Source organism: Anabrus simplex, chromosome 10 (genome assembly GCF_040414725.1).
Source record: "Anabrus simplex isolate iqAnaSimp1 chromosome 10, ASM4041472v1, whole genome shotgun sequence".
NCBI classification, from domain to species: Eukaryota; Metazoa; Arthropoda; class Insecta; order Orthoptera; family Tettigoniidae; genus Anabrus; species Anabrus simplex.
In genome coordinates this window covers 125,104,843-125,131,250 of record NC_090274.1, presented here as the reverse complement: position 1 = coordinate 125,131,250, position 26,408 = coordinate 125,104,843, and the positions used below count along the sequence as shown (strand labels likewise).

Below are 26,408 nucleotides of genomic sequence, written 5' to 3'. Positions count from 1 at the left end.
CCTCATTCGGAAACTAAACCAGTATATAAGAAGATAAACACAGCATTAAGCCAAGATCAGTACAGAAAAACAAAGAATCTCATTGTGACAAAACGTAGGGAGGCAAAAGAAGTATAGACAAAGGAAATTACGCAGACTATAGAGAATGATATAATAAGAGGAAGAACAGATAGAGCATATGGCATGATCAAATCACTCTAGTATAAACCCAAAACGAGAAGTTCAGGTATAAAGGATAAGAATGGGCAAGTACTTATCGATAGTGAAGATATCGCAGAACGCTGGAAGGAATATCTTGAAGACCTGTACTGGGATGAAGAAGTAATGGCAATTTCAGACTATCTTGAACCTGAACAGATGGTGGAAGAAGATAATATAATCCCAATAAACACATGGGAAGCATTTGACCTAGCACTAAAACAATTAAAGGACAAGGATGCAACCGGACCGAATGACGTACCAGCAGAACTTCTCAAGGGAATAGGAGAAAGAATGAAACAAAAACAGAATAATAATATTGCAAGATGCTATTACAATGGCAAAATTCCTGGAGACTTTATTAAAAGTAGGACAGTTACCTTACCAAAGATAGGAAATGCTGCTGACTGTTCCAACTATAGGACACTAACACTGCTATTGCACGCATCCAAAATACTGCTTAATGTAATTAAGAAGAGGATTAAAAAGAAAATTGAACAATATATATCACAATATCAGTTTGGTTTTACAACATGGAAGGGAACAAGAGAAGCTCTTCTAGCATTAAGAACTATTCTAGAAAGAAGACTGAGTGTTAACAGGAAAGCATGCATTGCATTTGTGGAAAGCCTTTGACAAAATAAACTGGAGACAACTCCTTAGAAACATGAAGAATATAGGACTGGACTGGAGGGACAGAAATCCTGTACAAAAATCAAAGCACAACAATAGAAGTCAATGGTAATGTTAAGACAGTATCCATTAGAAGCGGAGTGAGACAAGGTTGTGCGCTATCTCCATTTTTGTTCAACATGTTCATTGAGGAGGCCATATCAAAACTTAAGCAAAAAACCAAAGGAATTAAAATTAATGGACATGACATTCCATTAATTACAGATTCCGAGAGGGAAATAAGTAAAATGCTATGAGTTTTAACATCAGCACTACAAGAATCAAAATTGAAACTGAACACTCAAAAACAAAGGTATTGATTGTCAATAAATCAACTGAGGAAATACCAATAAACATTAAGGTAGGTGATGAAAATGTTCAAGTAACTCAATTGATACTTGGAAAGCATGATCACTTAGGAAAACTGGTGCAGCACAGAAATCAGGAGGAGGGTTGCTCTAGCTAAACAAGCCTTCAGTAACAAGAAACAGCTTCTGACAAACAGCAACATTAAGAGGCGGCCGGAGTCATTCTAGATTCACCTTTTATTTCAAAATATCGTCACTAGTCTCGTTGCTGTCGACAGCTAACTCCACTGATAGTTACATTGTGGGTGCATAGTTGTAAGTAAGAAAGGCCGAGCGAGCGATTCCCGTCTCACCCTCCAGCGTCACATAGTCTGTCACCAGGAAGTTGTGATACAGTACTTGCACGGAGCTGATGGTGTTGACAATTGTACGGAATGCGAAAGATTCCAGGAAATTATTGAGCGTGGGTTAGTGCTGAGCAAAACAGTTAAAATAAGGTACTTTTTCTCACAAAAATAAATGAAATTGCATATGGCTTTTAGTGCCGGGAGTGTCCAAAGACAAGTTCGGCTTGCCAGATGCAGGTCTTTTGTTTTGACTCCCGTAGGCGACCTGCGCATTGTGATGATGAAATGATGGTGGAAACGACACATACACCCAGCCCCCATGCCAGAGAAATTAACCAATTACGGTTAAAATTCCTGACCCTGCCGGGAATCGAACCCGGGACCCCTGTGACCAAAGGCCAGCATGCCGGACACTGTTTCCGATGTTGAAATGAAGTACTGCATCAACCCCGTCCCCGCCTCACGTCTTTCCCTGTACTGGCCAGTCAGTGGTACATAATATAATTCTATCCAATGAAAATACAAACTGATATAACAGAAGTTAATTCATTTACGCATTTTTTTGTCACACAGTGATACTATGGATATACGATAAAGATTGTAATGTGACGGAATTTTCCAACAACCCTGAGTATAAAAAAGCCTTACAAATTTATAACAGTTTTTTCCCCTTGGAAATAAACGGTTCTGAAATATATAAACAATGTATAAAACATCCCACTGTATATTGTCTTAAAATTTGAATTCGATCAAATAACTTGTTTTCCAAGACGCAGAGGTGCCGGAATGTTGTCCCGCAAGAGTTCTTTAACGTGTCGACCTTCCAATACCACCGCACTGTGCCAGGATCGAACCTGCCAAGGGGCAGAAGGCCTGGGTTCCAACCTTCGAGCCATTGTGAGAGTCTCTGTCTTTACAAAAGACGGATTTGAAGTCGTATGTTTTTGTACAAGTTTTAAATAATAAATGTTACAGCATCTAAATATCCATTAGTTCTGTATTTCATGACTTGAGTGGAGTGTAATTAGAGTAACTACTAAGCTCAAAAATATACCACTTCATTCTCGCTCTCGGTGACGTCAGGCGCTTTAGCCAATAGCAACGCTGCTCACCGGAATGACCTATCTAACCTGTGAGTTCTTCTAGTTACGTTGGAAAACCCCATTTCCAAGAACTACAAGGATTGTAAACGACGGTTTTGTATATCTACCCGTTATGAAACTCTGAAACGGTGCTGATAAAGAACACAACAGATAAGGGGCACTGCAACTTTCCTCTGTAGGTGGGGGTAGTAGAATAATACCCACAGGATCCCCTGCCTGTCGTAAGAGGCGACTAAAGCGGGCCTCATGGGCTCTGAACTTGGGAGTCTGGGTTGGCGACCACGGAGCCCTTAGCTGAGTCCTAGCTTTATTTCCACTTACTTATGCTGGGCTCCTTACAGCCCCAGTTTTTGCCTGGTGTGAAAGTGGGAAACCATCTTCAGAGCTGCCGACAGTGGGATTCAAACCCACTATCTCCCCGATGCAAGCTCACAGCCGCGCACCTCTAACCGCATGGCCAACTCTCCCAGTGTTAAAATTTTTTAATAAAGTTTAATGTCTTAGTACAAATCAAGCATTTTGCCATTCCATTGCACTCGGTAAAAGGATACGGCATAATAAAACACGACAAAATATAACGTGCTATTGGAAGGTCATACCACAACTAGCGAGTAACAAAGTATTGTCAGCGTGTCCACTGCCACTCGTTATGAAGCAAGGGTGAGGAAGCGACTGATAGCAGCTGAAGATCTCGCTCACCACATCCCTGCATGGGTAAGAGCTAATCTGTCATCATCCCTCTTCAAGGACAAGGCTTTGTGACGCTGCGCCATCTGACGGAAACTGGCTAAACTACCAGCACTAGAATTCGGCCGACACTCGTAAGTCAATAAGCAGCGCTTTATTAAAATCACAATTAAATATATAAAGAAACCCTAATTTTAAAGTATGTTAAAGTAGCCCCTTAGAGAAAAAATAAACTTCCCTACGGTATAGTTTGCTTCTAATTTGAACACCATCTTGACTTAAAACAAGTTTAGGAAAACCGCGGTTCAGAGCTCAATTTTATATATGGAGATTTGTTATTTTAACTACCATTTTATAACTGTATTTACATTTCTTTTTGAAATGCTTTTACACAAATGAAGAGTGTATCACAGACTACCGTGCGCTATAAAAACAAAATAATTTTACCTTGTTCCGTTTCCTTATAGAAACTCTTACAAACTTTTGAACCATGTTACAACAACTACTGAGCTGGTGGCCGGCCGTTCCAGCTCCGGCCGCCTCTTAACATTTAAATTAGGAAAGAATTTGCCAAAATGTGTGTGTGGAGTGTTTTGTTGTATGGTTACAAAACATGGGTCTTAGCAAAATAGGATATAAAACGCCTGAAAGGAATGGAAATGTGGATATGGGGGAGGATGCTGAAAATTAGTTGGACAGAGAAAAAGTCAAACAATAGGGTCCTTAAGGACTACTATGCTGGAAGGAAAATTTCTGAGTAAGAAGGGAAGAGGAAGGCCGAGGAAGAAGTATCTGGATTCCGTGATGGACAGGCTGAATTTGAAACATTATGTTGACCTGAAATGCTCAGCAGAGGAGATACAAATGTGGTTGCAGCGACAAGGCCTTGCCTTTAGGGTATGAATGAATGAACGTTGTGAGGCATAAAATGAGCTTTGTCTTGTCCTTTGGTGACAGACTTGATATTTCACCTGCATTAGCCTATGTTTAAGTTCCAAAGGGCCTAAATCTAGGAAATAGAGAGAGCTGTTAAAATTTCTTCTAAATAAGGTTATTCACAGGGTCCCAAAAGGTAAGTATACAAAATTTGGTTCAGATTGGTGGAATGGTATGGACAGACAGACATTCTGTTTTATGTGTGTATATATATATATATATATATACTAGACTAGCTGATGTATCCGTGCTTCGCTACGGAATTCTACATTGTATAGAGAATTGTAGGTTAGGTAGTGAACACGTGAGCAAGACTGTATTAAATTGCATAGCTCTTAACATTACCCTAGAAACGCAACGGAGAAATCACCAAACGTCTTTTCTCATATGAAGATTGCATTAGGGATTTTTCATTGTAATGGCAGGCCCGCTTGCCTACCATCAGTCACAACCAGGTTGGGGAATTTCATTATAATGGCAGACACTCGCTCTCCACCTGCCGTTTTACATCCTCACTGGGCGAGTTGGCCGTGCGGTCAGGTGTGCGTGTCTGTGAGCTCGCATCCGAGAGAGAGTTGGTTCGAACCCCACTGTCAGCAACCCTGAAGATGGTTTTCTGTGGTTTTGCATTTTCACACCAAGAAAATGCTGGGGCTGTACCTTCATCAAGGCCATGGCCGCTTCCTTCCCATTCCTAGGCCTATCCTGTCCCATCATCGCCATAAGACCTATCTATGTCAGTGCGATGTAAAGCAGAATAGCAAAAAAGTGTTTACATCCTCGGAAAGACTGTCCGAGTGCTTTTCCCAACTGAAATGAACATAGTTCATTACAATGACGCCACTAGTAATAGCACGAATAAAAGCAATGATTTCACATGAAATACTCATTCAAATGAAAAATCACACATTTTCTCGCTGTTAACGAACAGTACTATGCTGCTGATCTAACAGTCCGAAGTTCCAGAGCTGGAATGACCAGGCCACAGACAGTCGTGATCCGTGAAACACTCTTAATCTTTTTTCGGGGACGGGGGGTCGAATAGTGGAGAGTCCCAGGGCAAAAACTACGTTCTTTTACTAATCTGTTTCCTAGGAGTACCCGATGAGTCAGAAGATCTCAATTCACTACTCTGGCGGCAGAAAAATCTATTTGACTTGGGGGCAAATTTTTCCTCCAAGCCACAGGAGGAACCCTCTCTTCACTGCTAATTTTGAATAAAATGAATATAGAATTTAATAAAAGTGAAAAGGAAGAAGCTCTTTTTAAGAATCAGCTCTTTCAGGGTTGAATTTTGAGTTATTTAGTGAATTATGGTGCTATAATTTGGAATATGCCTAAATTGTAATTCTAGACCAGGTACTACTACTACTACTACTACTACTACTACTACTACTACAAAGTGAGCCTCTGCCTTAAGTGTGCACACTGCTCATTCAAAACAGCTCGCCAGAGTGGGGATCAAATAGCTGGAATACTATGATGAACCAGTGAGTTACGTAACAGCAGTACGGATCAGAAAATGGATGAACTGGAGGAATGACATGCTAAAGAAGAAAGTTTTCTAACTCCCCAGCTATTTCCCGCCATTATTCAGTCAGGCTATTATACTTGGTACGCAGCAGTAATCCCATTTATCGGAATTGAGCGGCAGCATAAGAGACAAGGAACATCACAACAAACAATGGTCAATGTAATGTTATTGTTAATCAATGTTATGGGCTTTCATTATTGTAGACCTTCACATTTAGTTTTCTTCCAACTCTGAAATACCACTTTATCATAGTCGGTGTGGTAAAACTGAATAAAACATAAATGGTCGGAAATTGTATTCTCTATAACTGTTGTTATGTAGTACTTTTTAATAGGACCAATAACATCGGTATTTGAAAATTGAATTTTAGGTGCCTTCCCCTGAACTAGAATTTCATCCAGGGGGAATACAATTGTTTATAACTTAGACTGTAGTTTCTTACTCCCCGACTCTATATACCGATTTTCATTAAAATCTGTAAACCCATTTCCTCGTGGCTCGGCATTGATATGGACTTGGCAAAAAAAATAAAAATTCATGGATATCTGTGTAATGAAAGCCGGCACAGTAACAACGTATGATATAAATGATCGGAAATTTAATTCTATATAACTTAAGTTACGTAGTATTTATCAATAGGGCCACTAATAATATAAGTATTTGAGAATTAAATTTTAGGCCTTCCCCTAAAGTACCATTTCACTCAGCGTGTGTAAAATGATTTATAGCCTAGATTGTAGTGGCTCAACCCCCCGACTTCACATATCGATTTTCATTAAATTCTCTTCATCCGTTTCCTCGTGATGCGTGTACATACATACATACATACATACATACAGACAGACAGAAATTACAGAAAAGTAAAACGTGCATTTCCTTGTTATTATGGACATGACCGATACAGAAATAGCATTCTTTTCAAATTCTGAGCAATGTACAGACAAAACTCTTTATATTATATATAAAGATAGGCCAAGAATTTCTATCATGGCTGATAACACTAGCCTCCAAAAAACAACTTTGTTTGTGCAGTAAAAAGGAAAATAGGTGGGTTTTACGACTTTCTTAACGCATAATTCAAAAAAAAAAAAAAATAGTTTGGCGTATCACGTCTGGTTTAGTGGCAATTTTACAAAATGCTATTTTGTTCTCACGTAAAATTGTTGATACTTAGTATTGATTAAATTTGTTATATTAATGTAAATTTCAGCTTGCAAAACGTAATCATATTTTGCATGCATTATATAAACATAAATTCTGCTTTGTAAGCAAGTAGATGGTTTGTATTAAATTTTTAATGTATATTGAAATTCGTGAAACTGAAGCATAAAACGCCTATTTAGTTTCGGCTGTACAGTTCCTTTTAAATTAATATAACCGTACCTTGAATAAAAATGACATGGTTAAACATACATAGTTTTGTTACTTACATTATGTGCAGGTTATATTCACAACTCCGTCTTTTTCCGTTTCCCTTGGAATTTCCGAGTTTTTGAAGTTCTTGAATGATCTCTGGAAGGGTTGTCTCGTGCAATCGACCAACAGTAATCGGCCATCATATTCACATCCCAACGTCCCTGATGGCGTCGTGATGCATCTTTGTGATCCTGGCAAAACCTTTCGCCTTGTTCTTCACTGACAGCTCCTAAATTTGGAGGGAAATAATCCAGATGCGAAGCTAAGAAATGAAGCTTAAGGCTCAAATTACAACCGAGTTCCTTAAACTTTACCAACATTTTCCTTACAATTTATTTGTATTGAGGGTCCTTAATGTTGCCAAGGAATTTAACCACTACATCTTTGAATGCGTTCCATGTCTCTCTCTCAATTTTGGTCATCGTGTCTGTGAAATTTTTATCCTTCATCAGTTTATGAATGTGTGGTGCATCAAATACGCCTTCTTTGATTTTTGCATCTGATAATGAGGGAAATTTAGTGGATAAATGTTGGAAGCATAGGCTACTTTTATCTAATGCCTTGACAAACTGTTTCATCAATCCTGCCGGGCTGAGTGGCTCAGACGGTTAAGGCGCTGGCCTTCTAACCCCAACTTGGCAGGTTCGATCCTGGCTCAGTCCGGTGGTATTTGAGGGTGCTCAAATACGACAGCTCCGTGTCGGTAGATTTACTGGCACATAAAAGAACTCCTGTGGGACAAAATTCCGGCACCTTGGCGTCTCCGAAGACCTTAAAAAGTAGTTAGTGGGATGTAAAACAAATAACATTATTATTATTATCATCAATCCTAATTTGATGTGCAAGGGTCGAAGTAGAATTTTTTCACGGTCAATAAGACTTGCATTCAAAACATTTTTGGATCCTGGTTGTAGTTTCCTTTCTGGCCAATTCACTGTATTACAATGTTTATCCCGTGCCCTGCTATCCCATTGGCATAGGAAACTGGGACATTTTGTATAGTCTTTTTGTTGTCCCAGCAACAATCCAATGATCTTCAAATCACCGCAAATTTGCCACCCATGCTCGTGATATTTAATTTTTTCAAGCACCAACTTTAAGGTCTCGTATGTTTCAGACATTTTTGTGGAGTGTGCAAGGAAACTGCTCTATCAGTCCATCGTAAACATTGCTTTTAAAGCGTCTGTTTATTCAAGTGGTCTAAGATGAAAGACAAACGCTCAACTGTCCTATCTTCAATCCTACATACCTCGCGATCTATTGCGTATCTGGGGGAGTTTGTTATTAATTTACCAGGAAACCACCAATTAAAATATGAACATTTAGACAGCAATAAACCTACAACAAAATGCAAACAATAACAAATCAAACCACATAATTGTATTCTAAAAAAATTGCACGAGAACATCTCTCAACATTACATCTTACGAATTCACACAGATACTAAAACACCGAATTGCATCAAAACTAGACGTGATATGAAGAATATAGCATCATATTCGGAATCAGGGCAGCGATTTCCATAAGAATTACATATTTTCTATTTTATCACAAAATCATGTTGGCTAGTGTAATAAGTTCAAAATCCAAACAGGGTTTAACAGATTAACATTCCTGTCAACTAAATGTCTGTGGGCATAAATTATTCTGCTCATTTATGCAATAATCTTGAGTTTGTCTATTGGTTCGAGACACGTGGACATTAACCCAATCGCTTCAGGTTTAATGGCCTCGCGCATTCACTTAGAAATCAGATTTAAATCATCCGAAGCCATCCAGTCAGAACTACTGTGCACTGCCGTAAATGGAACAGCAACCAGAATTTTCAAACCCAGTTTTCTGTGAAGTATTCATAATAATTGTACTCAACAACAGTGATGCTAAAACGAAAATTTTATGTGGTAGATCTCGAAATATTCGGGTAAATGTAGAAGCACTTTATACTACTCATTGTCTCTCGAAAAATGGGGTCTCACTCTTTGCTCCATTATAAATGGTTGGGAGGCATATGAACCTGGGACCTCAAAATGCTGAGGGTAAATTACCGGTAGCCTAATTAGTGTCAAACCATTTTTCACAGGTTTTTTTCCATGTGGGTCCAACAATTGTTCCATAGTGTTAAGTATTTGTGTACTGCCCAATGTGAGGAACGGCAGGTCGTAACCTCCAACAACACAGACTACTCTGATGAAGAATTATGTATATATTTGTCTCTCAGTTCTCCTGATACCCCTGGAGAGCCTGTAAAGTGAAGAATAATTTTTTGGTTATATCTATTGCTAGCCCAAACCCAGTCACTGTTTTGGTTTCGCCCCCGGGGCTTTATGTACTGTCACTTGTATCAGATGAAATATCACTGTCACTTCATATCTCTTCTTCAATGTTATCATAATCGCCATCCCTGTCCTCCGAATCTAAAATACTTTCAGTTAACCCAGCAATAGCATTGCTGTGACTTGCTTATACTACACCCGGAGTTGTGGCTAGGAGAACGATTGACGCTTGATGAAATGTTTTGTGCTTTCGTAGGCTACAATTAGGCAATAAATAACAATGCAAGTTCTTAGAAGGAGAACTGAAAACGAGCGACATTCCTGTTCTATTCATAGAATGCGAAAGGGAAACCCTTGCAGGAGTGATCAAAATATACGCTAGTACATACGTGAATGTCTCGTCAAGGCCTGGACAATGCTTGGCGTGAACGTCAAATGGGTTAATTCCATGTGGTGTAAATCAGCTACCAACTACAGAATGCATGTTACTTTTTGATTTAGTTGGTTCTTCAGAATAAGCAAGAACAAAAATTGGTAAAACAATATATGGTAAATATAGTGCTTGATCAGTGAGGTCTGCAGTATTACCAAGTTGAGTGCCACGTACGTGAAAGTGGTCAAGTTTTTGAACTTCATGCCCCATATTGGGTTGTACGTTCATTCGAAGTCTAGTACTGTGCGAACCCATTTGAGTACGTGTTTCGAAGCTGTATAAACCCCCTTCCTGCTTTCTGTTGCCCATGTTTTTAAGTAAGTGCATAGTCTACCTTTCTTTCATCAAATCCTGTTTTGGTGTGACCCCATATGGGTACGTCAGGAGTGCTTTGTTGGGTGACAAAGTCATTGCCTATCTCGCACACGGATTGTTTATGTGGCCAGATTATTAGACTAAAGCTTGGAAAATAACATATTTAATTTTCCTAGGTGTCCTCACAAATGAAAATTAAACATGCATGTGCTTCAATACTTTGTATGCTACCCTTTGTTTGAAATAAGCATTTTTGCCCTTTTGGGCATACTTTCAATGAGTGTTTCACAACTGTTTTTGATTCACAACTAAGTATTTTTTATTTTCCACCTTGTCGATACACTAAGTTGCTTAAGGCAACTTATTGGTTAAAAGTGGTACATGTTTCGTATATTATAAACATTTTCAGCCACATAACACTGTTTAGATGAAAAATTCATATATGACAAAGTATCAATGCTTTAGAAGAAGTGTTCTTAAAATTAACATAAGAGGATTGACAATTAATCTGTGCAAGTGCAGTACGGATCATGAAGCACATACAGAAGGTAGTTGCTGAGTCATACAGGTTATTAGGATTTGTGATGAGGAATGTCAAATCCTTTAAACTCTTAAAAACCTCTATACACTTCTACAGCTCTCTCGTCTGGCCCAAAGTCTCTATACACTTCTACAGCTCTCTCGTCTGGCCCAAAGTAGAATACGCAAGCATTATATGAAATCCAGCAAACAAAATATATATTGCACAGATCGAAAAATCCAAAAGAAATATTTAAAATACTTACATTTCACAAAAACCAGTAATTATCCACACATAGCATACAACGAACTTCTCCTAAATTTTGAAATAGAAAGTTTGGAACTGGGGAGACAAAAGGATGACATGAAGTTTGTGTACAAAACTGTAAACTCTGTTATTGACAACCCTGACTTTTTGTCTCTCTTGAGCTTCCACGTGCCCCGCTTTAATGCGAGGACAAATGTAGTAACTCATAATAATAAAAGAAGTCAGAACAACTGCTCACAAAAATTCCTCATTCTACAGGCTATGCAATGTCTACAACAGTGCAGTTCAGAAAAATAATTCTTTAGACTTCGTGAAAACTCTGAAATGCTGATTTGAACCAAAAAATGTATTATAAACATTCTACATTAAGCCCTATCCCAAAATGTAATTATAAGTGTTGGAACTAGAATAAAACAATAGTTTAGATATGAAATTAAGATTTTTTATTTTCCTCTTTCATGTAAAGATTAAATTAAATTAGATTAGATGTAAAATACTGTTCCTTTCTTATTGTAAATATAATATTAGAATAGTTTACGTATTAGGTCATTAGACTAGTTTAGATATGAAATTATGTTTTTATCTAATTGTTTATTGTAAGGATTAGATATGTAATATTATTTATTTCTCAACGTAAATATAATATTAGAATAGTTTAGATATTAGGATATTAGACTGATTGAAACATTTTAAAAAAGCACGTGTATACATTTGCCACTGTAATTGGGATTAGAAATCCTGTAGTGCGCAGTAAATAAATAAATAAATAAATAAATAATCTGTAAAATTATAACTCTCAACACAGCCTATTTAACTATAAAAACTATTTAAAACTTGTAACATTCAGTCTTATGTCTGAAATCTGCCACTGCTTGCTGTACTCATATGAGTTGTCATCATGGAAGTTCAACCATCTTCTGTTGCCGGAGTATAGCACAAGAGAGTTCTCAATGTCTACCTGTGCTCATTCCTTTTGTTATGATCTTCTTGTGAGGTCCTGCTTCATTTGATCAGGTATCTTGATGTTGGTAGCCTCCAAGTCCTTTTTCATCCAAACCATCCCCGTGTGATCTATAACCTGAGAGTTGCAATTGAATAAATGAATTGTTTACTTTCCTTAGGATGAAGAGGAAGCAGCTCATGACGAAAAGGGTGACAACAGTGGAGGTTCATCTCATGAGTAAGTGTTCAACATACTTAAGTGTAGTCAATATGGGGAAAGAAATACAGGCAGCTTAAAAGTATAAACAAAAGGTCTGCTCAAAATTTACCTGAACTGTGAAAGTAGGTCCTTGGAGGTTTGTACTTGCAGTCCAGCTAGCTTTGTCTTCATTAAATGCAACACTCCCAATGCCTTTTTTTGCTCATGAAAGCAGTTGTAGGGATTGTGTACATTTCATTTCTGCCAGTCCATGAGACATCAGAGATGATCTGTGTTTACATGGATAAATCCTGTCAGGCGCATCCACATCGTGGTGGTGGGCAACGGTACTGTAGTCGAAGCTATGGTAATGGCGTAGTGGCCAAGTTCTGGTGGGGACCCAGTCCCATGGGCTCAGTGCACTGGGATACCTTAATGGCAGTGACGGAGTAAACTGCCTTGTGGGAAGAGGAGGGATCCTCAAAGGCTGATGCATTAGGCTTAGCAGGTCAGCAGAAGAGTGTTGTTATGTATTGCTTTCAGTCTGAGAATAAGCCTCGGATGGAAGAAGGCCAAACTCCATGTACTCCTGGAACAAATGACAACTCTCCTGTGTTTGAAGATAATCCAAATACGGGAAGTAATATCAATGAAAGACAAAGTACTTACACTGGACTAAACTACAAACACAAACTGAGAGTAGGAGCTCTAAGCATGATAACTCTGTTAGGCAAGAGTGAACTGTGAAAGTAGGTCCTTGGAGGTTTGTACCTGCAGTCCAGCTAGATCTGTCTTCATTTAATAATGGAAAGAAGGAAGAGTCATATTACTGGGATTGAGTGAGACGAAATGGAAGGAGACGAATTCAAAATTATTAAGAGGAGATTACAAACTGTACTGGCACGGTAATAGAATAGTCCAAGTGTATATCCCTCAGCAAGAATGCAGTGCAGATGAGAAAACAGAATTCCTGGATGAATTGGAAGATCAAATTACAAGATATTAGAATCATTCTGTATTGACGGTTTTCACTTTACAATGGCGAAAAATGAGAGTATCCTCCTATTCAATACATCATATATTCCGTCATTAGACAGAGCAAACAAATTCAAACATGTTTCGGCTCGCTTGAAGATGGCTCAAGCGAGCCGAAACATGTTTGAATTCCTCGCTTGAAGATGGCTCAAGCGAGCCGAAACATGTTTGAATTTGTTTGCTCCGTCTAATGACAGAATATATGATGTATTGAATAGGAGGATACTCTCATTTTTCGCCATTGTAAAGTGGAAGATCAAATACGAGAAGACAGTGTTATGATAATTGGGGATCTGAATGCCTAAGTTAGGGCCAATAGATGTGGATACGAGTTGGTGATGGGCTGTTTTGGACATGGAACAAGAAATGTAGAGGACGAACATATTCTAAATTTGTGTGTAAGAAACAATATTTTTATTAAAAATACATTCTTCAGAAGAGGGGAATAGTCATAAGATTACCAAATATGGCGTCCGACTCCTTGGCTGAATGGTCAGCATACTGGCCTTTGGTACAGAGGGTCCCGGGTTCGATTCCCAGCCGGGTCGGGGATTTTAACCTTCATTGGTTAATTCCAGTGGCTCGGGGGCTGGATGTTTGTGCTGTCCCCAACATCCCTGCAACTCACACACCACACACAACACTATCTTCCACCACATTAACACGCAGTTACCTACACATGGCAGATGCCACCCACCCTCATCGGAGTGCAAGGGCTGCACTCGGCTAGAAATAGCCACACGAAATTATTACCAGATATGGCGGGGATGGGCAATGAAAGGCAGTTATTGACTATGTGATAACTGACAAATTAATTGGAGAAAAAGGTATACTGGAACACCCTCTAAGAATTACAGTAAATGACGTTAGGCTAGACAACACCATAGGGTAGTGTGCACACAATGATAAAGAGAAAAATGAACAAACTGTACAGAACATCAGGCGTCAACGTACACACCAAACGTGGAAGCAAGAACGTGCACTGAAAACCTGACCCATATTTTAAAAAAAAAAGAAAAGAAAAGGCAAGGATCCCAAGGAAATGCTGAGTCATTCACCAAAAGAACACCAAATTTTCAAAAAAATTAAAACTATAGTTAGGTAAATAATATTTACAATAAAATAAACTTGAAAAATCAGTAATCTTTGATAAAATAATAAAGGGAAACTTGAAAAGAACAGAAGAATTAATAGTATAATTAAAATTTAATAAATAATTTAAATTTAAATAAGTATAGTATTCCTTAAAATGATACCATTTCATCAAGTTTAAAAAAGGTCCTGGTGCACCAGACGACCCAAACATCACATGTTATAAGAATATATCCCTAAAATAAAATTTTAAAATTTAATTAAAAATGAAAAATGGGTCGGATAGCTTAAAAGGAGAGCTTTGGACAGAACCCATTGAGAGGATCATTTCCTGCAATACCCACATTAACGTTGGTCCCACAACTCATCACGTAAAATTAAAATATACATACACAGACCAAAATGTATAACACAAGTCAACACTGAATTAAAATATTAACACAAATAAATTACAATTTAAACCATGAAAGGCATCACAGACAAGGTAATCAACAAATACCAACCAGATATTAATAAGTAAGCGAACGAGGTCATACAAGAAACTCAACTGAGTCAAACACACAACCTCGCCTCAAGACGAAAAACAATATATTGTTAAATTCACAATGCCACACATGACTTGACGCAATCCCAGGCAAAACAATAATGAACAAATCAGTTAGGTAACTGTCAAGCCACAATGAGATAGCAACAACAATCGGAAGAAGAGATAAGGACCAGAACATCAGATCACTCACAGTAGGGCTGTCCAAACCCAAACCCATTTATTACAAACTTCAACCTTAGAATATTACATTTTAAAAAATAAATTAGGGATAGACCCACTTAACAAGAACTATAAGTTAAATATAAAATGATCAAACTTGAATTAAAGTATTTTAGAAATAATTCCCAAAAATGAATTTACTTTTATGAAACCTACCATACAAACAAAAATAATAAGATATTAGGTAAGAAAAAGAAAAAAAAGGGTTACAAATACTGTTTCCTCAGTGCATCGGACAATACACGGTAATCACGAAGTCGAACCAAACTAAACTAGAGTCAGCAAAAATCAGAACCATAAGACGAAAGAAAACTAGCACCACACCGGTAAAAGATTATGACGTGCGGCATACGCAAATATAGATGAGCAAGGTAAAATAAATCAACATAATCACAGTAACGTATAGCGTGTGATGCATAAGGGGATCAATTAAATATAATTAAATATAATGGCACAGTGGTACTCGCCGGGCTGAGTGACTCAGACGGTTGAGGTGCTAGCCTTCTGACCCCAACTTGGCAGGTTCGATCCTGGCTCAGTCCGGTGATATTTGAAGGTGCTCAAATATGTCAGCCTCCTGTCGACATGTAAAAGAACTCCTGCGGGACAAAATTATGGCACCTTGGCCTCTCCGAAGACCGTAAAAGTAGTTAGTGGGACGTAAAGCAAGTAGCATTATTACAGTGAATTAAGACTGAATAACGAACTGGGTGACAGACTCAAGTCGAACAGAAGTAAGGATCACAGGGCACAGAGATCAGCCCAGATAAAAATAACACACACTGTACGAATACACTGACACCCAGAAAGATCAAACAATTACCCCACAGTCACCACACCAGAAGCAGTAAACCAAAGGAAATGAAATAAATACAAGTAAAAGGCAAGGCAACTTACCTCAAAGGAGTAAATGGGTGGAAAGCGCCTTTATAGTGGATCATTGCAATCATGATTATCTTTCTTAAAATTAATAAAATAAATTTTAGATATTATTACACAACCATTATCATGAAAGGATAAGGCCTAGATTTTTAGAAATAGTTCAGTGTAATAACAGCATATGAGTATTACACCACTCCTTCAGAGAGTCAATAAATAAATCAGTTAATCACGGGATGATTTAAAAATAATACCCCAAGGAAGATGGGACAGGTAGTTTATCAATTAAATAAATTCACAAGCATAAATGGAGAGAAACAAAACCAATTCCTTTACTATGGTGTTAACACAGAACAGGGGTACATAAGTTATCAGGGACAGAAAATCAAGCAAATACCCACCAATACAATAATTCATATGAAAACTCACCATAAAAGGGACACAACTGGGTCAATTCCAAATCAATTATTAAGGCAGAGAACTTAAAATCAATAGAATAAAAATCAGAGGGCAACGTTAGATAAAATTCCCCACCAAGGTAACTAGAAGAAATGCTCACAACCGTAAGTGGAACAAGGTAGACCAAGGTCAAGTCATGGAGAAATCACTTCTCAATCCAAAACTTTTCTAATTAAATAGCAGGAGCATAACAAATGGATGACACCACAAATCCAATGAAGTGGTGAAATAAGGTGAGATCAGTAAATATCACCATTAATTAACTCTTTAAGAGCAACTCAAGTCAAGCAGAAGTAACTGCTTAATTCAATAATTTACGAATTAAATCGCAGGAGAATAAGTCATGAATGACACCACAAATCCAACGAAGTGGTGAAATATGGTGAGATCAGTAAATATCACTGTTGGAAATTGATAGACACTACTCGAGAACCTTCTTTGGACTGCGTTATATGTTATATCTTTATTTAATATCATTGTGTCACAAGTGTGGTATCTTAGGTTCTTAGATTTTTTAACAATAATAATAGAAAAGGAACGAGTTACTAGTTATGTTTCCTTGACTGCTCTCCCAATATTACGACATAAATTGGTGCCGAAACCCGGGAAGAACTACACTCCAGCACGAATGGGCAATGTACGTCGTGGACTAGAGACAAAGTAATAATTGGTTTGCTATACGTTCCGTAAAGAGACTACGGGAAAATTGTTGCCGTGAAAATAAAACCTATCACTCCAAGCCATCAACGTACGTTAACATTTCTCAGATGAGTATTTTTGAACCTGTTCATATCTGAGATACTTAAGGAACTTCCAAATACCGCATAAGGTATAGTAAGATAAAAAAGGGGGCATAGATAGTATTTGTAGTGTAAGTGCATAAATAGTTTATTGGTTAAGCTGGAAGGGTAGCCATATTATTTATTTACGTCACTTGGAGGAGACTTCACGCACGACTGAGTGACCAGTGCTGCCATCTCCTGGCTTTCCTTGAACTACGTCACAATACTTCAGAGTATGATTAATAATAGATCAAGTAACGAAATATTTCCCATGCTATTACGACGTCCCTATCAAATACACTATTTTACCATAGCAAATTCACGTCTAGAGGTCCAGCATGGAAGGCGGTAACGCGAACACACGACTACACCAATTGAAAAGAAGACGTGCTAGGTGAAGGTCACACGTCTCGTAGAGAAAGCACCAGAGTGTACTAAGTCTACCCCTTCTGAGGATTACGAGTACTGTAAGGATAGGTTACAAGAGACTTTGGATAAATTAAGGGCCCTGGACGATGAGGTTCACGACCTCCTGGATGACACCGCGTATGCTGATGACATAAGTACATGTGAGGAATACGTAGAGAACGCCAAGCGCGCTATCATTCGCATTTCACGTGGGATGGAGAAAAGACTTGAAAGCGCGATGTCGAATCTTAGATTCACGAACACACAGACGGTACCAACACTTGCCTCAGCAGTTCCCTCAACCACGTTAAGACTCCCCCCCCCCAATAAAACTAGAACCCTTCTCAGGTAATGTAAAAACATGGGCACGTTTCTGGGAACAGTTTGAGCTGTCAATCGATAAGGACACGATCACACTCAAGTCAAAGCAATTCCCAACATTCACCCAATCTCGATTCAATCCAACTCAATAGTAATCTCCCCAAAACAAATTTGGTACAATAAATGTCACCAAGATGAGAAGCAAAATAAATATCAGACAATCAAAACATGTGACAAATCACCCTATAAAGATGGTTTCACTTTTCTCAATACATAATTAACGACAGTCGGAGGTTAATAAGTTACCACCACAGGGTGGATTATGATAAAATGTTAACCTAGAGAATGGATTGGCATATTTCAGTTATTGGCCAAAGTTAAATAATAGAATTTAAGAAAACGGTCTTAAATGTCCCTTTTAAGATAATATACTGGGTTATCACACACTTTAGGTAGAATAAAGTACATCATAATGAAAGCAGACGTTGAAAAAAAAATCAGCGGATACAGAATTACAGTTTAAACCAAACAAGTTTTCAACTGCCGATTTGCCTCGCCCAGGCCGTCCAGTGTCCATGGACAAAGATGTATGGATAATGGTGATCAGTCAGTGTTTTCATGAGGACAGCGCTGGACTCTAGCGAAATTGCAAGAACATACAGCAATACCAGCGGCAACAATACGGTGCATTTTGCACAAGGACCTACAGATGCATAAACTTTGTGCAAAGTGGGTGCCACGTCACTTAACTGAGGTACAGAAGTCGACTCGTTACGAAACATGTCGCATCAATCTGGAGATGTTTCAGCAAGAAGGACAAGCCATGTTGAATCGCATTATTGAAGTCGATGAAACATGGGCACGTGCTTATGAACCTGAACTGAAGAGACAGTCAAGTGAACGGCATCGTCAGGGCTCACCACGGAGACAGAATCAGTCGCCCAATAAGGTTATGGTAATCCTAGCATACGATGTTCAAGGTGTTCTTGTGTGTCATCCAGTGCGTGAGGGGAACACTGTCAATGCAGTTTATTACAGTTCCTTTTTGTTGTACCAATTACGCCGTGCAGTGCGAGCGAAACGTCCAGATCTTTTGGACAACGCCATAATCCTACACGATAACGCGACAGCTCACACAACATCCATCGTTCAGCGCCGCTTACAACGGTGGGGATGGGAGGTTCTTCCACACCCGCCTTATTCGCCTGATCTGAGCCCATGTGACTATGATCTAATCCCCAAAGTCAAGAAGCCATTACGTGGTCAACGGTTTGCTAACAAAGAGGACATCGTAACAGCATTTCGGAGAGAGGTGTCACACGTTAGCGACACACATGCAGCGAATGGTAGTCGGCGCCTGCCCCACCACTGGCAACGATCAGTGGAAACCTTGGGTGATTATTTCGAGGGTCTATAACCAGTGGAGATGTGTCCTTTGTACATAGTGTTGTGTATTTGCTGTCTACACCTTAATAAGGCAATGTTTACCAATGTTGCCATTGATGCTTTCACGGCCCGTACTTACAGACATGATACTGTATAGGCCATGTGGAGAAATTCTTTACGTTTCGCAGTGAAATGTGCGCTGCGTCATCAGAAGAAAATCTCGATTGTCCACGAAAATTAATACCTGGTTGCCAGCCATTAAGGATTTACGTACACCTGTCAATGTCGTATGTTATGTACACATGTTATGTGACCCTCTTAGACTGATTCTGGTGGTTCGGTCAGCTTCTGCTTCGAACGCTAGCGCTGTGCCACGTCCGGGGAGCCATCTGGTGACGAATGAACGCACCATTTCCACTTCTATTTTAGCGTCTAAATTTCAGAATGTCATTGTTTAAGAAGCCTTTCTCCTGGACAGTCGAGATTTTCTTCTGATGACGAAGAGCACAGTTCTCTGTGAAACGTAAAGAATTTCACGTTATTTGCTTGACGCCCAAAAGCCCATAGAGTATAATGTTTACCAATGGCCTGTGTTCTATCACTTTCCTACGAGAATCTCCTGCAGTCAGAATTTGTCTTCAGGCACTATGCATAAGTACATGCCCTGTATTTCCAAATGCATATCTTAGATTTTCCGGGTTCTCTCCTGTTCGCGAGAAAAAGTAGGTGCCATGACTTATGACTCGACCCTCATATATAACATGTAGCATAATTATTATACTTCATGTTAGAAAGTTTTGCAGTGTTCACTTCCTGCAGCCGACCATAGTGCACCGCAGTGGAGCAGGAATCATGCGCTAAGGGTAATGGAATTCAAAAGGTTAAGAAAAACATCCACATTGTTCTATTGTTGAAGCTTCTTGGAATTTCTCCTATGAATTATGAATACACTTTAAAAAATCTAAAAATCTCTGTTTGTCTTTATAGGCAAGGTATCTCACTGTTTTTTTTTAAATCTTGCTAAATGAAAAAAGTATGGCACATTCATGTCTGAAAATCAACACAAACCTGTCTATGATTACATCGTTGATGAATTACCAAATGATGTGCTACACTTGGTCAGTCAAGTTTGCATTGAAAAATCTATTGTTGACACTAATGACACCTGGTTGTTAGATTGAAGTTGAGGCCTTATGTCTCAATAGAAACCGAGTGAAATCAAGGTGTTTGATCCTGCAATATTGACAGGCGCTCCTTCTCGCCCGTAATGACCTTCTAACTGGTGCATTTTGTGTCTACTGACTAGAACAATAGTTTTTTCAACATAAACTTGACTAATACCAATATAAATGGTCCGTTATTGGACATTATAAATTTTCCAGCTAACTCATTCTTGTTTCCAGCGTTTTGCCCCCATGTGCTAGGCTGGGCTCATCAGTTGGTACCTAGCACACCTACCAAGACGCTGGATAGTGCATACCATGGAGGCCACTGCGTAGGCTAATTGTAGCTACGGGCAGTGCCAATGCACTAAGAGAGACTTTGTCTCATTATCAAAAATTGATGCCTGCTTGGCCATCAGATGATACAGATGTTGATTCCCATAGGGAATCTGAAATATTTGTTCCGAATGAGTAAATTTATAATACCAATATAAATGGTCCGTTATTGGACATTATAAATTTTCCAGCTAACTCATTCTTGATAGTTGTTGATAGCGTGCTCTTCTCTGTCGAGATCTAACGACTGTCGCCGCACGTGTTGGCCGAGAGTCATCTACGGTACAACGTGTATGGCAGCAGTGGTCAAATAAAGGTACCCACACTCGTAAGACCTGGCACAGGCCCAGCGCGACGGACAACTGTGAGAGAGGATCGCCGCATCATTCGAATGGCCCGGATGGAACCCCATGCAACAGCAGCGCTAATTCGAGCAGCTGTGGCACCACACGTTACACAACAAACAGTTGGTAATCGCCTGCGTGCAGTTGGCTTACGAGCCCGTGTCCCTGCGAAAGGTGTTCCATTGACCCCACAACAGCGACGTGTAAGGCTGGCCTGGTGTCGAGAAAGGTCGACCTGAGTCGACGAATGGCATAGGGTCGTCTTTAGTGATTCGCACTTCTGTCTTGCCCGCAGTGATCGCCGGAATCATGTGCGCCGACGTACCGGGGAGAGGGCCCGCCCAGATCTTATTGTCGAGAGGCGCACAGAGCCAACACCAAGCATTATGGTCTGGGGAGCTATTGGCTTTAATGTGAAATCACAATTAGTGCTTGTTGAGGGCACTATGACTGCTCGACCGTACGTTGATAGGGTACTCAATCGAGTGGTTTTCTCTATGATGGCGAACATTGCTAATGGGATGTTTCAGCGGGACAATGCCCGGGTTCACACTGCACGCATCTCCAGAGAAGCTCTCCACAACATCACAGCCTTAGAATGGCCTACCTGATCCCCGGACCTCAGTCCTATAGAGCATGTGTGGGACATGATGGGTCGACAACTGGCCAACCGTCCTCAGCCACCCACAACTCTGGAACAACTGACCCATGCAGTGCAGCAAGCATGGGCCACAATTCCTCAGGAAGCGATCCAGGGCCTTATTGACTTCATGCCTCGACGAATTCATCAATGTATTGCAGCTCGTGGTGGGCACATCCTGTATTGATTGTTGTCCAAACTTGCGGTCAGAGGGACCTGAAAGTGTAATCATCGAAGCACAACCGAACACTCGTCCTGCATGTTCAATTGCAGCAATGTAGCACCACTCCTTCTGGATGTTTCAATTTCCATTTTCTTCAGTGTATCAAAGAACATCGTCGCGCTCATAAACGTTATCGTAGGCCGCCCACTGTGGCCAACTTGGTAACATTTAAACAACTCCGCGCTAAGGCGCGAGTTCTCATTCGCCATAGTAAGAAAGCTTCGTGGTAGATATGTGTGTCATCTATGACGCCACATACTCCATCATCTCAAGTGTGGACTAAACTTCGACGTATTTCGGGTGTGTCGTCACTGAACCACTCTCGATTACTAACCGTCTAGCTAGCCATTTCGCGGATGTGTCTGGCTCCGGGAATTACCATCGTGAGTTCCTCGTTCTGAAGCGTGAGGCAGAACATCACCTCAGTGTTGCGTGTTGCCACTCTAAGCTTCAGAGGACTATAATGTTCCCTTTACGGAGTGAGAACTCCGCAGCGCCTGGGCGCTTTGCAAGGGCACGTCCCCCGGGCCAGACAATGTCCATAAGCAGATGTTGAAACACCTTAGTGAGGATAGTCTATTGTATCTCCTCCGAGTTTTCAACCGAATCTGGATAAAGGGTGAGATTCCGTCTCAATGGCGAGAGGGCGTGATCATTCCTGTCTCAAGCCTGACAAAAATCCCAAGTATGCAGGAAGCTATAGACCTATTTGTGTCACGACTGCTTATGTAAGCTATTTGAGAGGATGGTAAATCTCCGACTTGTGTGGTGTCTGGAGAAACGCGGACTTTTTTCCGAGTACCAATATGGTTTTCGAGCGAGTTGGTACGCCTGGAGAGTGCTATCTAGGATGCATTCCTCCGCAAACAGCATTTGGTAGCTGTTTTCTTTGACTTAGAAAAGGCCTATGGCACCACATGGCGATGTGGTATCCTTTCAGTCCTGCATCAGTGGAGATTTCGAGGTAACTTGCCGGTATTTATTGCGAATTTTTTGTCCCGTCTATTCCGTGTCCGAGTTGGGAGGGCATATTCGCTTTACCACGTTCAAGAAAATGGAGTCCCACAGGGATCGGTCCTTAGTGTCACTCTGCGATTGCCGTAAACGGTATTTGTCGCTGCTGCTGGTTCAGCAGTAATGCCGTCGCTATATGTGGATGACTTTGCTCTCCACTATAACTCGCATAATATGGCAGTCGCAGAGCGACAATTACAAGAAGGTATTAGGAGAGTGGAACAGTGGGCCTTAGATCATGGCTTTGGGTTTTCCACCGCAAGGTCCTCTGTTGTCCACTTTTGTCGGCTCCGTACTCTTCCCTCAAAACATGAGCTTTATGTAGGAAATGTCGTTCTTCCCGTTGTTGACACTTACCGATCTCTTGGGCTCCTTTTCGATAGCAATTTATCGTGGGAGCCATACGTGCGGCAATTAAAAGTGCAATGCACTAAGAAGCTGAAAATCTTGAAGTTTATTAGCAGCACTAATTGGGGTGCTGACCGCATGGTGCTCCTATATGGGCATATATTTTTATCGCGGCTCGACTACAGCAGTGCAGCATATGGCTCAGCAAGGCCAAGCATCCTTGCGAAGGTGAAGAGCATCCACCACAGCGGGGTTAAGTTGGCGACATTGCTAGCCTGCTCTCTGAGTAAGGTCTGCCGCGTATACACCTAAGGCGCCAGCAAATGCTTCTATCATATGCTGCAAATTTGGGACAGATGCCCTTTCACCCAAGCTATCCTTGTAGTGTGTACACAGCGGAGCTCTATGCTATCTGTGAAGCTCTGCGGTACGCACTGTCCGATGAGCGCCGACACTTTCTTCTGTGTACTGACTCCTTGAGTTCGCTGCAGTCTGTTGATACCTGTTTCCTTCGGCACCCTCTGGTGCAGCGGATCCAGGACCTGCCCGGCCGGGTGTTCGGATGCCGGCACCAGAATCACGTTTCTGTGGCTCCCAAGTCACATAAGGCTGCCAAGGAGGCAGGAACACTGCCCCCGTTGCCTTACAAGATTCCAGCAAGTGATATTCGCTCTCAGCTGAGACATCTGGTTATGTCCCATTGGGAGATGGAGTGGCAGGCCAGTCTTCTTCCAGACAAGCTGAGAGCTATAAAAGGTACAACGAAGGTATGGAGGACTTCACTTCGGGCTTTTCGGAGGGAAGCAGTGGTATTATGTCGTCTTCGAATTAGCGACGGTATCCTGACGCACTCCCATCTATTGAAAGGAGAACCCCCTGCGGTGTGTACTTGCGGCGATCGTCTTACCGTGGTACACTTCTTTACCGAGTGCATTGTCCTGGTCGGTCTGCGCCGTAGCCTAAAACTCCCGAGTACCATCTCCCTCATCCTGCGCGATGACGAGCAGTCTGCAGACCTCGTCATCCGTTTGAGGGAGTGTGGTCTTTTTATCGCGTTTAATAATGTACTTTGTCTTAGTTTGTGTGAACTGCACTTGTATCCCCTTGACTCTCTTTTAGTTCATGTTTGCAGATTTTAATGTGTTATCTTAATTTCTGTCATGAATTATATATGTATATTTACTGACCGTCATAATTTTTCGGACATGCAGAGTTCCTTTCTTATTAATCTTTTTATGTTAAATATAAACATATATAGTTTAATTCTGCTTACTCCAGGAGGAGTACAGGTGCCAAAAATAAATATGAAATTCATTTAATTATTCACAAAAAATTGTGAAACTTATGAATGTAATTACAATAATAGAAAATTGCATGTTCATAAATAATCGGACAAAAATGCAAGTACAACAAAAATATGAAGGATGGAGTCCATGTAGAAATATTAATACTTCGTGATTCTTCCCTTCCTTCGAAGCACTTCAGTCAGGCATCACGGCATGTTTTTCATGAGTTTTCTTGTGGTGGAATGGGACCATTTTTCCCACTCCAACTGCCGTCGTCTCTTCACATCAGCCTTGGAATTCATGGGAATCTTCCGGATGTTGTTATCCAGTATATCCCATAAATTCTCTATGGGAATAATGTCAAGACTTTGTGGGGGACAATTCATAACTTTACAACAACCATAACCGTACATTATAGGCCGTATGTTTCGGGTCGTTTTCCTGATAAAATATAAAACAGTCCGCAACTCCAATATTTTCTGCACTCTTCTTCGGGTTGTTGTATTAAAATCTGATGATAATGGCGTTGGTCCGTGTTTCCGTCTGTAAAACCAACCTACCTACTCTTTGGAGCCGACATACAGCCCCAAACTTTCATGTCCCCCTCCATGTTTTACCGTTGCCTTCATATTTCTTTCTTCAAACTCTTTATTGGACTGTCTCCAAAGGATGATCTGCCCATCTGAGCCAGAAACGTTGAATTTCGATTCACCGCAGTAAATTAGTCTTCCATCAGTTCTTGTCAGTAGTAGGGCAAAGCCGGTTGACCCCTAGTAGTGTACCTAGGCCTGTTCAAACTCCGCGGTCATTGACCCTTAGTATGGTAGTAGGGCAATGACGATGTGCGGATTTTGCATAAGAGAGCGAGTCTAACCTCACAGTCGCCACCTTGTGGGGCGTAACCTTACTTTAGCGGCTAGTTACCCTTCCCGACGCCTAAGAGAGCGAGCCTAACGTCACATCCGCCATCGTGAAGGGAGCTATCTTTAGTTTTATGGCAAGATGCCCTTCCCGATGTCAATTGCACAAGATGGCACATGGAGGAGACTAACTACACAGGACCGTAGTTTTACAGCAAGATGCCCTTCCCGACGCCAATTGCACAAGATGACAGTTATGCACAGCTCATTATAAGACGGCCTGTGGGCGCTTGCGCAAGATGGCGGCTGATCTTATGAGACGGCCTAGGGACGCCTGCGCAAGAAGGTGGCTATCCAATTGCATTAAGATCGCGGCTATACACAATTCCTTAAAAGACGGCCTAGGGGCGCTTGCGCAAGATGGCGGCTGCTCATATGAGACTGCGTAGGGACGTTTGCGCAAGATGTCGGCTATCGACAGCTCCTTATGAGACGGCCTAAGGACACATGTGCAAGATGGCCGCTATCTAGTTGCAGAAGATGGCGGCTATACACAGCTCCTTATGAGACGGCCTAGAGGTGCTTGCGCCAGATGGTGGCTATACACGGCTTCTTATGGAGAAAGATGCCCGCCATAGGCGATTGCGCAAGATGGCGGCTATACATAAGCTCTTATAGAAAAGATCCCGGTCATGGACGATTGCGCAAGATGGCAGCTATACATAGGCTTTTAAACAACAGAACATCGCTAACCTCACTGCGGCCATCTTGACGGGGCTAAACCTCACTGTTGCTACCTCATGCATGTGGTGGCGGGCAATTTAAAATCCACGAAATCTTAACTCGGTACAATATTCCTCTGTAAGCCACGACATGCAGTCGACGCATACTGCTGTGTCATTAGTAATTTAACGCT

General features: G+C 40.7%; 1 protein-coding gene across 1 annotated transcript in view; it reads left to right on the top strand.

Moving 5' to 3' along the window:
* Positions 1–26,408, top strand: part of LOC137502367 (zinc finger protein OZF-like) — a 95,497-nt gene that overhangs the window by 58,475 nt on the left and 10,614 nt on the right. The window contains exon 4 of the mRNA XM_068229391.1: positions 12,131–12,189. Within this exon, the coding sequence (XP_068085492.1) occupies positions 12,131–12,189 (59 nt within the window). The remainder of the gene's footprint in view (positions 1–12,130; positions 12,190–26,408) is intronic.